The 17459-nt window shown below is 41.9% G+C and overlaps 1 protein-coding gene across 1 annotated transcript in view; it reads left to right on the forward strand.

Annotated features, from left to right (window-relative positions):
• The window catches only part of DISC1 (DISC1 scaffold protein), a 387745-nt gene that overhangs the window by 73893 nt on the left and 296393 nt on the right, over window positions 1–17459 (forward strand). The window contains exon 5 of the mRNA XM_077168344.1: window positions 3427–3662. Coding sequence (XP_077024459.1) covers window positions 3427–3662 — 236 coding nt within the window. The remainder of the gene's footprint in view (window positions 1–3426; window positions 3663–17459) is intronic.

Consider the following 17459-nt stretch of genomic DNA (forward strand, 5'->3'; position numbering starts at 1 on the left):
AAGTTGGCCAATAATCACCCAAGGGCTAGAAATGATGAAGCCAGGAAGCAGTCAGGAGCTCTAGAAGCTGACATGGCACCCCAGAGGCAGGGAACCTTGAAACTGTGTCACTGCCTTTTTCTTCCTTGAAGTCTTGAGGTAGGAATCTGAAACAGTCGGAAGTCATTAATTAGAGGCAATGTGATGTTATGGAATGAGTATAGGTCTTCAACATTCAAGTTCAAATCCTGGCCTAGGCTGTGAATATTTAGCTGAATGAGCTGAGACAAATTATGGGAGCCTGGACAAATCACTGGCATCATGGAACCCACCCTTTCCAGTGCCATCTATCCTTATCTGAATGTATTCATCCAGGTCCTTGACGTAGTGAGGTGGCAAAAGGAAGCAAACATCATCTTAATTTCAAAATATTTCCCAATAAACTGAGCACTTATGTACTCAGTGAGCATCATTGTAAAGTTTGGATAGCTGAAAATGTGAAATGTGGTTTTGGTTTTTAACAATATTTACCAATTAAAGGTCTACAAAATTCCAGATAATGTCAGGTTGTACAGTGTTTAGTTTGCTAGCTGCCAGAATGCGATATACGAAATGGCTTTTATAAAGGGGAATTTAAATAAGTTGTTAATTTACAGTTCTAAGGGTGTGAAATTTTCCAAATTAAAATAAGTCTATAGCAATGTCCAATCCAAGGCATCTAGGGAAAGATACCTTGGTTCAAGAAGGCTGATGACATTCAGCATTTCTCTCTCAGCTGAAAGGGCACGTGGTGAACATGCCAGTGTCTGCTAGCTTTCTTTTCAGGCCTTTTGCTTCATGAAGCTCCCCAGGAGGCATTTTTCTTCTTCAGCTCCAAAGGTCGGGACTGGTGGACTCTCTGCTTCTCATGGCTATGTCATTCTGAAGCTTTCTCCACAATGCTTCCCTAGTAAACTAATGAAGACCCATGTAGAATGGGTGGAGACATGTCTTCATCTAATCAAGTTTAATACCCACAATTGATTGAGTCACATCTCCATGGAGATAACCTAATCAAGTTTCCAACCTATAGTGCTGAACAGGGATTAGAAGAAACAGTTGCTCCCACAGGACTGATTAAGATTAAAACATGGATTTTCTAAGGTACATAAATCCTTTCAAACCAGCAAATACAGAAAATAATTTTATTCTAAGGTTCTTAGTTTGTAAAGGACCAGTCTTGGTAGCACTCTGGGGGAAGGTGGATATTCATTTATTCAATTGAATGAATATTGAGTACCAGGCACTGTTTGAAACGCATGGGATCCCTGTGGAGCTTATATTCTAGGAATGTACTAGAGGTGCATGTGTGGAGATAGACAGTTAATGATAAACCATATCAATATCTGAGTTATATACTTAGTATGTTGTAGGATGATAAGAGCTACAATGCATAGACTTGGGTAATGGGGGTCTACCCTAAGAAGTGAGAATGAAGCAAGCACTTGAAGGAGGAGAGGGCATAGGGCTTGCAGACCTCTCCAGTAAGAGTGTTCCAGGCCAAGGGAACAGCCAGTACAGAAGCCAGAAGGTGGGATTGTGCTTCATGTGTGCAAACAGCAGCCAGGAGGCTGAGGGGGACAATAGTAGGAGAGGAGGGCAGAGGTCAAAGGGCACTTGGAGTATCATGCAGGCCTTTGTAAGCCTTTGCCTTTTCTCTGATTCAAATGGAGAGCTGTTGGAGGGTTTTAAGCAGTGACGTGACATGACCTAACCACATTTTAAATAATAGGGTGCAGGAAGTCAGGTATGAGTTGGCTGAACAGTTGGGAGACTATGGGCGTAATATAGTGTTCTTGGACCAATGGGAGACACTGAGATGTTATTTTTCTATGTAGAATTTCTTCGTGGCGCATCTTCAGTACTTTGTCAGATTCTACTGGAAGAGGGTTGCGGAGGTGGAAGTTGTAGAAGATCTGTGCCTTGGAGTTGTGAGAACTTGGAAAACAGATGTGAAGACATCTAGTATTAGAGCGTGTGCTTATTAGCTAGAAACCTACGCATGCAACAAGGGAGTATGTTAGTTGAAAGAATCTGATTTTTAACTTCAGAATCATGGGCAAGGAGATGATTGTCTGCTATAATGCTGTGCACACAATGGATGCTCAGTTACCTGCTGCTTGTTTTATACATTGATCTCAAGATTGGATGGTCCTCTTTGCATTCTTTGGATTTTGATTTGCTATAATAATGGAAATTAAATTTATTGAATGCTTTTTGGGCTTTAGACTGCATGACACCATCTTTAAAATCTCACTGTTGTCTCAATACTGTAAACTTAAGAAGCTATGATTTTTTTTTTTTTAATCTTTCCCTACATACTAAATCCTCATGTTTGGAGGCAACCAACAAAGGATTGTTTGTTTTTCTTTTGTTTTAGTTGGTGTGCTGAAAGGGATGTAAGTCCCCTAGAAAAGCCATGTTTTAATCTAAATCCCATTTCATAAAGGCAGAATAATCCCTATTCAATATTGTATATTTGAATCTGTAATCAGATCATATCCCTGGAGATGTGATTTAATCAAGAGTGGTTGTTAAACTGGATTAGGTGACGACATGTCTCCACCCATTTGGGTGGGCCTTGATAAGTTTCTGGAGTCCTGTAAAAGAGGAAACATTTTGGAGAATGAAAGAGATTTGGAGAGAGCAGAGAATGCTGCAGCACCACAAAGCAGAGAGCCCACAAGTCAGCGACCTTGGAGATGAAGGAGAAAAACGCCTCCCAGGGAGCTTCGTGAAACAGGAAGCCAGGAGAGAAAGCTAGCAGATGACGCCTTGCTTGCCAATGTGCCCTTCCAGCTGAGAGACAAACTGTGACTGTGTTCGCCATGTGCTTTCTCACTTGAGAGAAAAACCTGAACTTCATCGGCTTCTTGAACCAAGATATCTTTCCCTGGATGCCTTTGATTGGACATTTCTATAAACTTGTTTTAGTTGGGACATATTCTCAGCCTCAGAACTGTAAAGTAGTATATGATTAAATTCTCTTTTTTAAAAGCCATTCCGTTTTTGGTATATTGCATTCTGGCAGCTAGCAAACTAGAACAGATGGTGACTGGTGTTACCTGCTTAGATGGTATCTTAAGTACATGATGCTTGTTGCCCTCTGTTTTAGTTCTTCCACCTGAAATGAAATCACATTTAAATACTTGCTGAGTATTTCTGAGTCAAATTCTTGGCTCCCCCCTCCCCTATAATTATTTAATGGCTGGGAGTGAATGTTAGTCCTCATGCCAGCTAATCAGAAATGTAAAGCTAGCATGCTTTTACCAGTTCATCAGACCTCCAAAAATCTGCCAGCCTCAGAATAGGAGCTTCACAGCTCTGCTGCATATGGCTCATTATCAGTTGAGCAGTTTGCCATTAGCAGGGTTGATTTATAAAATCTGGTCTTCTCATTCTCTGTAGAAAGAAATTGAAGCCCTCCAAGCAAGGATGTCTGTATTAGAAGCAAAAGATCAACAACTGAGAAGGGAAATAGAAGAGCAGGAGCATCTCATCCAGTGGCCTGGCTGTGAACCAGCTTCCCTGGTGGGCAGATTGCCCCTGGGTGAGCTGCAGGAGATCAGCAAGGCCTTGGAGGACACCCTAACCTCAGCCCGTCAGGTTCCTTTCTGTGCGGAGTCACCTGAAACCATAAGGAGGTATCTTTGATTACCTAACTGATTTTAGATGGTTTACCTCTTTGGCTTGTTTTTTTGAGCTGAGTTGTATATTATTTTCCGGAATATAAAAAAATCTGTCTCTTCCAGGCAATGCTATATTTTTCAATGGAGGCACTGTTGGTGTATGGGTGGGAAAATGCTTTATTATGTGGGGTAGTCCTGGGCATTGCAAGATATTTCACGTACTGGCCACCCCACCCATTAAATGCCAATACCCTTCCCCATTCCAGTGCACACCCCTCCCCATTTCTGAACACACTCAGGGACACCTTCTCTCTCTTTGAGAATCATTGGAGCCCAATTGGTTAGTGATTCTGGTGCCAGTCTTTGCTAAGTACAATCATCTTGAAAAAGGTGAACTATACCCTTCACCAAGGGAGGGGAATGAGCCGTTAAGAGAAGATGACTAAATCAGGGGCAATTACCATGTGAAAAAATGAATTATTGTTAATAATAGCTAACATTTATTGAGTGCTTACTAATGCCGCACACTGTGTTAAATTTTATTCTGTGAGTTGCTTCTATTATTATATCCATTTTACACATGAGGAAAAGGAAGCTTAAAAAGTTTAATAATTTTCCCAAAGTCCATATTAATAAGAGGTAAACTGAAAACTTAAATTCATGTCATTAATTCTGAAGCTTAATTTCTTACCTACTCTGTTAGGAGTATTCTCCCTGATTTCTGTATTGTGGAGGATCTAGAAGATATACTTCTAGCTCTTGCCCTTAATCAGCACATAGTATTATTTGGAGTACAGATAAAACTACATACACATGTTGGACAAAAATGTGAGAATGTAGCAAACAGGTGCAGATGTTTGCACTTGCAAGGATCGCAAGTGCGATGGGAGTAGAGCACAGAGAAGGATTAATACCCTGTTCAGTTATGCTGAAGAAGACATTTAATAAAATTCATCACCTACCTTTTCAAAATGAACTCATCTATGTGGTAAATTTATTCATTTATCCTCTAGGCGTAATGACATTTTATACAGTATTGAAAAGCTGGGCTGGTCTTTGTCCCCAGTTCCTGGGAGGTAACCTCTACCTCTTTGGAATTTCCAGAGACCAAAATGGCTTTTGTCATTTGTGTTGGAACCAGGCACCCCAATAGTCTAAGGGTTGGGGCTGGCCACACCAGAAAGGCCAACCACGTGATTAGGGGAATGGAGCTTTGAGTCACGGCCTGTCAGCCCAGAGAGGAAAAGATCTGCAGATTGAGTTTAACCGTGTGGACATTGATTCTATGTAATGAGACCCTGAATAAATTTGGGCTCCTTGTCGCTGCGGTGAGCTTCCACAGTTGATAATGACATTGCTGTACTTGGCGGGTGATGCATGTGACTCACTGGAGAGGAAGCTTGGGTTTGAGCCCCTCCCTGACCTGGCCCTGTGCATCTCTTCTTTGTATCCTTTTACTCTAATAAAGCTGGAGTCCTAAGTGTAGCACTTTCAATGAGTTCTATGAGTCCTTCTAGTGAATGCTCAAACCCCGGGGAGTGGTGGGAGCACTTGAACTGTAGCCAGTTGGTCAAAGTGCGGGTGGCTTGGGTTCCTGAACTTGCAAATGGTACCTGAAGGGCCATCTTGTAGAGACCTGCCTTAACCTGAAGAGCCTGCTTAACTCCAGGTAGAGTTAGAATCGAATTGAATTGAGTTACTACAGTATTTGTAGTGGTGTCAGAAGCTGTTGAAATGATAGAAGTTTTTCCAACTTTTATATATTTAAATAGCACTTGAAATATGCCTAAAATATATTAAAATAAGAAACTATTTAAAAACTGCCTTCCTGAAGGCCACACGCCAATTCTCCTATAGTAACTACTTAACAATATTAGGTATGAATTAAGGCAAGGTGTCTTAATTCAGTTGTATAAACATGTACCACTCTGAAGGAGAGTAGACTAGGAGATTGTGTGGGATACTGTGGGAGCAATGACCCAATGATGCCTGCCTCCTGGTATTCACATGCTGTATTACCCTTTCCACATTGTGCCTCCAATAAAATACGGTAGAAATGCTGATATGTCACTTCCAGGATAGATTAGAAAAGACGCCATGCCTTCCATTTTGATCTCTCTCTCTCTGTCTTGGATTGCTAACATTGGGGGAAGTCAGCTGCCTTCTTTTGAGGCCATTCAGGTTGACTTGAAGCCTGTCTAATAGCCTGTGAGGCACCGAGGCCAGCCAGCAACCACCTGCATGCATCCCCAGCCTTGAGATCACTGCAGCTACTGCTGTTAGCTTGACAGCAACAGCAGGAGAGACCCTGAGTCAGACCCTGAGACAGCCAAGCCACCCCTGGATTCCTAATCCTCAGAAATGATGAGAGAACAAATGCCTGCTGTTTAAAGCTGCTGAGTTTGGGTTAATTTGATATGCAGCAATAGATAACTAATATAGATTTTGGTAAGTGGAAATAGGTTGATTTGTAACAAAAACCTAAAACCTGACTTTGGAACCAGGCGGTAGGCAAAAGCTGGAAAAGTGTAAAGAGTTTGAGAAGAGCTTTGGTGAGAACTTAAGTACCTAGTCTACTCCGTGGAATTTTGGATTTTAAGGAGGCTCTCAGTGAGGGCTTAAAAGAAACCGAGGAAAGTTTTATTGGTAACTGAAGGAAGATGTTTCCTTGCTGTGTCATGGCAGAAAATCTAAAAATGCTGAGGACTGCAGCTATGTGGAAAGAACTAGCTGACCTAACTGAGGATATTTCTAACCGGAGTGTTGACGGTTCTCTAGATGGCAGACAATGCAAAAATTAAGAAATGATTTCTGATCAAAGATCAAACCCAGAGCACTCTCAGTAGAGCAGGGACTAAAGGTGAAGCTGAGGTTGAGACTGTAAAGATGCTTTGTTAAGACCTCAGAAAGATTCAAGGTGGTGCCTCAGAGAACTATTCTGTCAAAAAAAAGTCCCTCTAATGAGATGAAGAGTATGCATTAAAGAGCCTCTGGTCAAACAAAAGGGCTTTTAGAAGGAGCTTAAGGGTTCCTACCACATCGCAGCAGAAGCCCAAAGTAGATGGAGCTTATCTTGAAGAGGTTTGTGGGTGGGACTTTTGTGTAATGGATGATCAATAAAATTCATAGAATTAAGGATAATTATATCAAAAGAAACCCTGCCAGCTTGGACCTAAAGGGACAGAAATAGTAGAAAATGAGAAGTGGCATTTGAACTCCCATACTTCCATATGCAGAAATCTGGGAGAGAAAACTATTTAGCTGCAAACATACTATTGTGAAAAAGGAAGAATTATATAGAGGGCAGAACCAAGAACTCAGAGACTGGAGCCAAGAACTATGGCATATCTTTTCTGAGCAGAAGTAGGACTGAGTCCTAATCAAGAAACTTCCAACATTTGCCTGATTGGATTTCAGAATTGCTGTGAATAATGCTTGTATTTCACCAGATGTATCTCTAATGGTTATCCTATATCTGTTGTTTCACTGTGTGTCTGGGTATGTGGGGGGAAGATAACTTGTTTTTTAGTTTCACAGGTCTTTAGCTCAAGAATGACTGTATTTGAGTACAGTTACAGAACTAGATGATGAGATTTTAGACTTCAAGCTGATGCTGTAATGAGATGTAAGAATGTGTGGGATTTTGAAAGCCTTGGGAGGAGAGGATGAGCAAACTTTGCAAGTAGGTGGGATTTGAATCATTGGGAGGCAGAGGGCAGACTGTGGTACCCAGCCTTTGAGATCAACCTTGATAATACTTGCCTCCTGGGTGTCATGCCTTGTGTTGTCCCTTCCTCCCTGTACTGGGGTTAATCTGCGTGACCAATAGAATATGGTAGACATGAAGATATGTCATTTCTGATAGTCTGTTATAAAGGAGACTTCCATTTTTGGTTGCTTGCTCTATCCTGGATCACTTGCTCTGGGGGAAGCCAGATGTAATATCTCCAGGGCACGCTGGCAGCTCTGCAGAGAGGCCCATCTGTTAAGGAACTGAAACCTTCAATCCATCAGCTTGCCAGGAACTGAGACCTGCCAAAGGCATGTGAGTGGACCTGGAAGAGGATCTTCTGCAGCTCACTGCAGCCCTGGCTAACCGTGTCCCTTTAGCCTCATGAGACGCCCTGAGTCAGAACCCCTCAGCTCAGCCACGCGTGGATTCCTGGCCGTCAGGAACTGTGAGAGAGAATAACTACTTGTTTTATGCTGCTAAATTTTGAGGTAATTTGTTACATGTAAGAGATTACTAATAAAGATAACATGTTAAAAATATTTTAAAAACAGAAAAATCATCACTCATTACTGAGTCAAGTCTGTCAGGCTAATTGGTTCTTACATTAAGTTGAAAAAGTAATTCAATTATGGTTCCATTGTTCTCCCAATCAGACACTAAGCAACCAGACTACCTTTGGTTCTGTATTAGTTAGGGTTCTCTAGAGAAACAGAATCAACAGGGAACAGTTGCAAATACAAAATGTATAAAAGTGTCTTACCTGACCGTGGGAACACAGAGTCCAAAATCCGCAGGGCAGGCTATGAATCCGATGACTCTGATGGAGGGTCTGGATGAACTCCACAGGAGAGGCTCACCAGCCAAAACAGGAAGAGCCTGTCTCTTCTGAATCCTCCTTATAAGGCTTCCAGTGATTAGATTAAGCATTACTCATTGCAGAAGACACTGCCCTTTGGCTGATTTCAAATGGAATCAGCTGTGGATGCAGCTGACACGATCATGATTTAATTCTATGAAATGTCCTCATTGCAACAGACAGGCCAGCACTTGCCCAAACAGACAAACAGGTACCACTACTTAGCCAAGTTGACACATGAACCTGACCGTGACAGGTTCCTTCTTACTTTCTCCATTACTGTTGCTGGCATTGAATTCCTAGATTACTGGCTGCGTGTGAGAAGTAATTCAAGGGCACAGCACAGGTGAGTGAGCAGAAAGTTAATATTAAATACACTTGCAAGAAGGGTGCTCTCACAAGAGAAGAGAAAGAGGAAGAGGCACACAACATTGTGGGAAGGGTTGGCTTTTATAATTTTTTCTTCCTTTTGCAATTTTTATTGACTATGTTATTACCTTGCCCTGCTTCCTCTTTTCTGATGCTTGTTTGTAGATGACTCACTCAGGTGGGGTGGGTTGGCCCCTGGTGCTGTTACTGATGTTCTTCTCAGAGATAGTTTCTCCTTGTGGCTTGATGGCTTCTTGAAATTTGCCCCTTGCTCATCAGCCAGCCACTGCCCTAATTCTAACCCTGCCTCATTACCACCACCCCTCCTCTGATCCAATCAATTGTTAAACCCTATGGACTGTGTCTTTGGAATGACCTTCATGGTGTTAACTGCTGTTGTCTCCCCATTGTTGTCCCTTTCCATTCTCTTTTTCTTCACCAGTCCATATCTATTCTAAGTATTTTCTTAGAAATTAATTAATTTTTATTTTTAATTAATAAATTATTTTTTCTTAAGAACAACTGTAATGTCATTATTTCATTGTATAACCAGAACAAGACAAAATCCTTTGTTGACTTCCTCTTGCCAATAGGGCACTGAGAGGTGGTATATGTAGTGGCTGAGAACGTGGCCTCTGTCTGACATTTGATTGTCTGGGACTCATTTTCACTCAATCACTTATTAGCTGATTTGTGGGAAGAGATAATAAAACCTACCTTATAGGGTTGTTATACAGACTGAGTTAATGCTTATAAAGCTCTTATAATAGTGCCTGGACTATAGTAAACACTACTTCAGTGCTTGCTATTTTTACTATGAGGGTTTCAAACTCCTGAAGGATGACTATGTAAGCTGTCAAACTGCCTGTCCAAATGTACCTTAGACTATTTAGTGAATAACTGACCTCTCTTCCACATCCTAGGCAGCCTATAAAAGTAAGCCACAAATGCTTTTCTAGGGAGCTACTTAGGATCTTCTCCAGTAGCCTTAACATGTCCCTGCAGAAATCTAATCCAACGCTGATACCCATAGTGAAGGGAGGGAGATTTGGATTGTTACCAAATTTCAGCCAAGTGGGATTCTTCATGCTGATCTTTGACTATGCCTCATGCTTTTTCTCCTCCACTTTCATAGCTTGCCTTGAACTATGGAATAAGGAGCTTCCTCACTTTTGCCTTCTTGCTTTGTTTGGTTGAAATCGTTCTTTCAGCTCCAGCAAAATATATATATAAACTTATTTTTATGTTTATAAATGTATATATTTATATATAACGCTTAAAGTGAATGTTTTTTGGTTCTACAATCCAAATGTGATATATTCATTTCTTCTTTTGCTTTTAACAGCAGAGAGGTTTGTTATACTTCTTTCATCTCTCTCACAAGCTGATGGGCTAGGGCATACTTAACTTAGAAGACACTGTGGTACTTAACAAAGCCTCCACAAATTTGAACTGGATTCTTGGGAAATATCCATGTGGTTGTGCCTCACATTTGTACAGAGATATGTAGATGGCAGAGTGCTTTCTCACACATTTCTCACACATTTCTCACGATAACTTTGTCTGGTAGGCAAGGCTATTCTTGTTTTCTCACTTTACATGAGGAAACAGAAGTTCCAGAGGTTTCCCTGGTGTTGCAACTGTAAGAGTCCATCTTACATATATTTATAGCTTGCCTTTGTATCTGAACCAGTGAAAGGATGGTTTCCTTCTAGAGATCTTCGATGGTTAAGTTCATGTGTTAACTTGGCCAGGTTATAATTCCCAGTTGTTTGGTCCATAAAACACTCGGCCTGGTTGTTACTGTGAGGACATTTTGTGGATTTAAGTCATCAGTAAGTTGATTGCATCTGTCTGATTACATCAACAATCAACTGAGTAGATTGCCCTCAACAATGAGAGAAGTGTTTTAAAGGAGAAATGATGATTTCAGCAGTCAGAAGAGAGAATTTCCATCTCTACTTCAGCCAGCCAGGTTCTCCTGGGGAATTCAGAGAAAAACCATCATCAGAGTTCCCGGCTTGAGGCCTGCCCTATGGAATTTGGATTTACGCATCCCCACAGTTGCTTGAGGCAATTCTTATAAAAATCTCATCACATTTAGAGATATCTCCTGTTGGTTCTGTTTCTCTAGAGAACCCTGACTGATACAAAATCCAAACAAGATACTTATCCTAGTGTCTAAGATAGTAGTATAGGCTGATAGAGGTAGGCCTAGAACTCAGTTTTATATTATCTAATCTGTTATTCTGCCCACTGCATTCTAGCTTGCCTTTTAAATAGGATGAGGACACAGAGAGGAAATAAATATGTTGTGACTTTTCGCAGTAATCTGGGGTTCTAACTGAAGCAGGATAAATAGGACATCTGTAAGTCTCTGGTTTCCTATCCAGCTCTGAAAGAGTTAACAGACAACTGCAAGTCCCTTGTTTCTTATCTAGCTCCAAAGGACCTAATACAGAGCTGCAAACTTCAGCTGCAGACTTTCTGGGACAAAAATTTCCCCAAAGCCCCCAAACCTCCTCAAACCATTAAAACCTCCCCAAACCGTAAATGCTTGTAGAATTCTGGGCCCAAAGCAAACTGTTAGTTAAGGATAGGAAGCAGAGGGTCACAAAGATTGTTACCCATTTGCCCAAAGACAAATTTTAGGCATGTGACAGCAAGCCACAAATTCTGCTATGTCTTCCTAGAACAAAGAAGGCGCCTAGTATTTGGTGGTCACCATGGAAACCCGCTACCAACAAAACTTTCCCATAAAGCAAACTAGCCAGCTTCACTCATGGTGTGTCCCTCCCTTGGGCATGTCCATGTTAACCTCTCTAATGGGTACTCCCTCTTTGATAAACGTCTCTTTTTAATAAACTTTACTTCCTATTCTTAGTGACCCTCTCATCTCTAAATTCTTTTAGTTTCAAGACTATCAAACCTGGATTAAGGCATCATTGCTAGCCAGACACGGGTTGCCAATTTTATGAACTTTTGAAGACCTTTCAAGGTTTGTGGCTATTTTAGTTTCCTAGCTGCTAAAAGAAATACCATACAATGGGTTATCTTAACAATAGGGATTTATTGGCTTTTGGTTTCAGAGGTGAGAAGGATTGCTTCCTTCCAGGATCAGTATCTTCTGGGTGGCCAGCAGTCGTTGGGGTTCCTTGGCTTTTCTGTCATATGGCAATGCATATGGCAATGTCTTCTCTTTTCTCCTCTGGGTTCCATTGACTTCTGGCTGCTCCCTGTGGCTTCTCTCTGTCTTATTTTTACTATGCTTATCAAGGACTCCAGTAATCTGGATTAAAGCCCAACCTATTCAGTACTTCAGTACCTTACTGAAGTACCTTAGGTACTGATAGTAAGGTACTGATAGTACCTTACTGAAGTACTATCTTGGAGAGATCTTATTTACAATGGGTCCTTACTCACCAGAATGCAGACCAAGACCAAGAACATGTCCAAAATGGGATCACAGTTCAGTCCACCACAGTGATAAGCCAGTTGTATAACACTGTCAGAGAAACTAGATATGAGGCTGGCCCTCGAACGTGTTGCAGTGCTGCCTGGGGGGTCCTTGGGGGAGGATCCATCTTCCCCATATCACACTGTTCCCACTGAGATTACAGGACAGGCCTCAGGTCAAGAGCAGCCTCTCATTCTCCCGTGGTAAGGTAACTGCCGGAAAATATGGGTATCTCATTAGCTTTCAGAAACCCAAGGGCTTTATGTAGTAGGAAATTTTAGGAACGTAAGGGCGAAGAGTTGCATGGGAAGGAAAGGAGAGAAACTACAAGAGTGGCTCAGAGATTTAAAAAATGGGTAGTTGAATGACTAGTTAATAAAATGACTTTTCTTGCAGTGAGGATGTTGTGTAGCTGCATTCAGCATTTAATGTGAGGTGTTTTAGTTTCCTGGCTGCTAAAATAAATACCATGCAATGGGTTGGCTTAAACAATGGGAATTTATTGGCTCTCAGTTTTCAGGCTAGAAGTCCAAAATCAAAATGTCAGCAAGGAAATGCTTTCTCCTCAGAGATGGAAATCCTGGAGCTGCCTGTGATCCTTTGTCCTTGGCTTTTTTGTCCCATGGTAATGCACATGTGCAGGGTTTTCTCCTTTCTCTTCTGGGTTACATGGACTTCCAGCTGCTGGCAGCTCTCTGTGGCTTCTTTCTGTGTGCAATTTCCTTTGCTTATAAGGACTTCAGCCATGTTGCATAAAGGTCCACCCTCATTTAGTTTGAGCACACCTTAACTAATAATGTCTTCAAATGTTAGGATTCAAGTGAATCCTATTTACAAATGGATTTATGCCCAAAGGACGAGGGGTTGGGACCTGAACATGCCTTTGGTAGGGGACGCAGTTCAGTTCCCAGCAGGAGGCGAGGCGTTAGACTGTTCCCTACCATAAATGCAACTGGAAAAACTCATTATCATTTCCTGAGCTTTCCACTGGAGAAGGAAGACGCACCTGTTGGGCTGCAGCAGAAATGGGACCTGTGGAAGAAGCCTCTAGAGGCTTACGGCTCAACAGATCAGAGAGGCTGCTTGGTCAGGTATTTTTAACTATTTAACTTTTGCTATGTAGTATCGATTATCTCTTAGAAAATGCTGACTTGGGGAGCATATTTGGTAAGTAACACGGCCAGAACATTCCATCAGATATGGATCATTAGTTGCCTTTGTTGTTTATGAGAATAGTCCCTTCTTAGGCCAGATCGAGGGCTCCAGAAAAAATGTGAAATTGAAAAAAGAAAAATCATAAAGTCTTATGGAGAGAGGTTGCAGAGGCTGGTGTTGTCATAAAAATCTGGAGAAGCAGGTCACTTAACTCCATAACTATGGTTATAATCATCCATAAGGATTTTCATAGAGACCATAAGGATTTTCATAGAGACCAGTTATAAACTCAGAATGCTATCTGGGGAGATCATTCTGATTTATTCAGCTCAATAATGTACAAGTTAAAAGGAAAGCATAGTCTTTTTGTCCCTGAATAAACCATCACTGAACTTGAAAGGAGGCTTCCAAATAACAATTGGCATTTTTTAGCATATTACTCATGGAAACTTGTGTGCTTGCATGGAGTTATCATTTCTGACCTTGGCTGGTTGAGAATCCTCTGGCTGATAAGGGAGAAGGGCTAGAAGTAGAAAGGATTGTGCTATTTATTTGGGTATTATAATGAAAACCAATGCAGCAGTTGGAATCTTCCAGTGGCTGTGCTTTGGATCAAATAACTTAATGGGATGGGGTTTGAAGTGTCCCCTTCTCAGGGCCACCATAATTGCCTTTTGATTAGAGTGAACAAGAATGGATTTCTTCCAGTGGACAAAAGGAGATCATTTTCTTTAAACATCTGGGATATCAGGAACGCCACAAGATGGTACCTAACAGAGCAGGGGATGCGAGAAAGGACAGGAGTTACATAAAAGATAAGTTCATTTGAATTTCCCTCATTCTTGGAATTATAACTCCTGGGCTTTAAACTCATTGTTTTCTTCTGCAGGCCTAGAGGACTGCTTTTATCCTGTGATCTTGATTCTCTTCCCACATTAAACCCGTTTTTCCATGCCAACTCTGCTCCCATTCTCTGTAAAGGAATTGGGGCACTGGCATGGGGGAGAGGAAAGAAGGGAAGAGATAGGAAGGAGGTGAGCTTCCCAGGCTATAACCCCTGCTTGTGCGAAGTGCGTTTCAGTCTACTTATTTGGCATAAATTGAGGAGAGTCGTGATTTGTAGCTCACCGGCCTCGTGTGCAATTAGCTCCGTCTCTGCTGGCTTTTTGTTGGTGTTGCAGACCTTGAAAACCAGGTGGGCCATGGCCTGTGACCTTGTGTACCAAGCATGGGGTTAAATTTAAAATGAGGAGGAATAATTATCATCATAACAATGGTGATGATGTGGAGGACTGCACATTATGCTTTCTAATATATTTTAGAAGTATGTGACTGGTTTGTGTTAGTCTGTGGCTGAGTTCTTCATTCCTCAGCTCCTGGAATTTGTATTTTTCATGCTTCCTGTGAAATGTGTTTCTGGCAGTTCATGGATGAATTGTCTCTGGTTATATATTTGGAAGAAACATGTCACATCTTTTTACAAACTATTGGCACAAGCTGTAAAACAAACTCATGCTCAGTTTGCAGCAAGGCTGGCAGGCCAGAGTGGAGCATCTGGGAGTGTCGATTAGCAGGGCAGGGCTGAAGAGGGCGGATGGCCTCCAGTCACATCTGCTGCTCTCTCTGCTGGCTTAGCTGTTCAGAGTTCCCCCAGACAGATTCTTCCTGCTCCTCCAGGCGTCCCCATCACACCGTGCACTCCGCTCTGCAAAGAGCAGTGCAGGTGGACAGTCAGGGCCCCATTTGATTGAGATTTGAAATAATGAAATTCAGCACCTTGCAATTGACTGGAAAAAAGAAAAATCAATATGCCCACTTCCCCCCTGAGATACATACCTTATTAGAGTGAAGAGACACAGCAAACAGCATGACCTGAAATGGAAAGTAGAATTCCATCCAGGAGGAGAGCGATAGAGATTTCCTGTGGAGTGTTTGCGTGGAGGCAGATGCAGATGTGTGTGAGACTTTCTGTCCCTGCCATGTGTCCCACATGACCGCATGCTGAGTGGGTGCCACATGGCGGTGCCAAATTGAGATGATGCAAAGACTTTAAGAGGGATGCCTCTGAAGCATGTCAGGTTCCCACATTCTTCTCCACTTTTTGTTATTGCTCTTTAATCTCCACCTCTACTTTTTATTTTCTCTTTTTTATGCCTTTACCTTTCACCTGGTTGGTTTTTCAAAAATAGTGGCTTTGTGGAAATAACAACAAAAATCATCTAGAGAAAGAGGACAGATTTGTGTTGCTAAAGCTGTTGTTTCCATAGATTCTGGCTTTTATTATTTTTTTAAGGCAGATAGCTGGCTTTTGCTGGGAATTCACAAGGCAGATAAATATTTGCTCAGAAAATTAATACAGTGAGATAGTAGTATGTGAGATTGATGGGTCCTTGTAGTAAGACTTCACTGTTGAAACAGTATCTGCAGTGCGACCTTCTGTGAATGTGCCCTCTCAACTCATTTGTCGTGTCTGCCCAAACTATTTAGATTTGTAATAATGATAATGACAAATCAATTTTAATATCTCTATTGTTTACTAAATGCTCGTTTTTGCTCACAGTAATCCTATATGTTATATAGGCCAACTAGTTATATACCTATTTAGCAGATGAGGCTGTTGAAGGTTCCTATGAGCACAGCATTAAATCTCCTAGCATCTTTGGTCAATTTTTGATGTGGGGTATGAGAGATGGTTAACAAGGACAGCCTGAGAAAAACCAGGGCTTGGAAACGAATGCTTAGCCATCAGTGGAAAGAAGTCCAGCCAGGCAGGACATGAGATTCCATGGATGCATACAAAAGACAATGGATGTTATTCCAGGCAAGCAATGGTCATCTCTGGGCAGCACAGATTAGCTGGCTGGAGCTGAGAGGGAGAGGGCATTCGAGTAAAGGGGTCTTTAAAACCAGGCAGCGAGGGGAAGACCAAGCAGGTGATTGGTTCAGGTCAGTGAGGTAGGCCAGTGGTTTTGAAGGAAGAAATCTAGCCTCGTAGAAGGATGAGAAGGAGCAAGGCCTGGTCCCATTACTAGAAGGTCTGGTGGTGTTTGTATATACAATGATGGGTTGAACTAAATGATGCTGAAGATTCTTTCTGGTTCTAAAATGCCTTGTACTTCAGGATTTTATGAACTAAAATAAACTGCTTTTCAAAAGCAATTATTCTGTTCCTAATAGCCAAAAATTAATTCCACTGAAGTTCATTGAGTGGGCTGTAGTCATCCACAGATCACAGCACTTAAGTTCTTTCTTTTCTAAATGAGTCATTGTTAATGACTATAATGTCCTCTAGAACACCAACCTAAACTGGAACTCTTTCTGCAACTATTGTTCAGAGTCAGGAATTTACCTAACCATTTTGTTTCTTCCCATTTCCTTTGGCCAAAGAGATAGGCTTACCAAACCACAGCTCAACTGGCTGGAAAAGAAGGAAGAGATTTGCAAACCCTGTCTATCTGGCAGAGCCCAGCTAGTGATCACTGGAAATGTGGGTCCCTGTAGTGAGCTGGGTGGTGCACTCTGAAAGATACATCCAGGTTCTCCAATCCCTGGAACTGTGAATATTACCTTATCTGGCAAAATATGTGATTAAGTGTCTTGAGAAGAGGAGCTTATCCTCAATTAGCTGGTATACAATCACAGGTATCCTTCTGTATTAGCTATGGTTCTCTAGAGAAACAGAATTAGCAAGAAATATCCATAAATATAAAACTTGTAAGTGTCTCACGTAACTGCAGATGTAGAGCCCACGGTCTGTAGGGCAGGCTGCAAGCTGGCAGCTCTGATGAAGGTCCTCAATGAACTTTCAGGAGAGGCTGGCTAGGCAACCATGGAAATGGAAGAGTCCACGGTCTGTAGGGCAGGCTGCAAGCTGGCTCTGGTGAAGGTCCTCAGTGACCCTCAGGAGAGGTTGGCTGGCTGAAGCAGGAAGAGTGACTGTCTCTTCTGAATTCTCCTTAAAAGCCTTCTGGTGATTAGATTAATTGTCACTCATTGCAGAAGTCACTCCCTTTAGCTGATTGCAAAAGCAAATGCAGCCAACGTGATCAGGATTTAAGTCCATGAATTGTCCTCATTGCAGCAAACAGGCCAGCCCTTGCCCAAGCAGACAACCGGGCACCGCCACCTGGCCAAGTTGACACATGAACCTGACCATGACACCTTCTAAGAGGGAAGTTGAGGGAGTTTTGAGAGAGACAGAAGGAAGAAGAGGAGGGCAGGTGAAGATAGAGGTAGAGATGG

This window comes from Tamandua tetradactyla, chromosome 7 (genome assembly GCF_023851605.1).
Source record: "Tamandua tetradactyla isolate mTamTet1 chromosome 7, mTamTet1.pri, whole genome shotgun sequence".
In the NCBI taxonomy this organism is placed as follows: domain Eukaryota; kingdom Metazoa; phylum Chordata; class Mammalia; order Pilosa; family Myrmecophagidae; genus Tamandua; species Tamandua tetradactyla.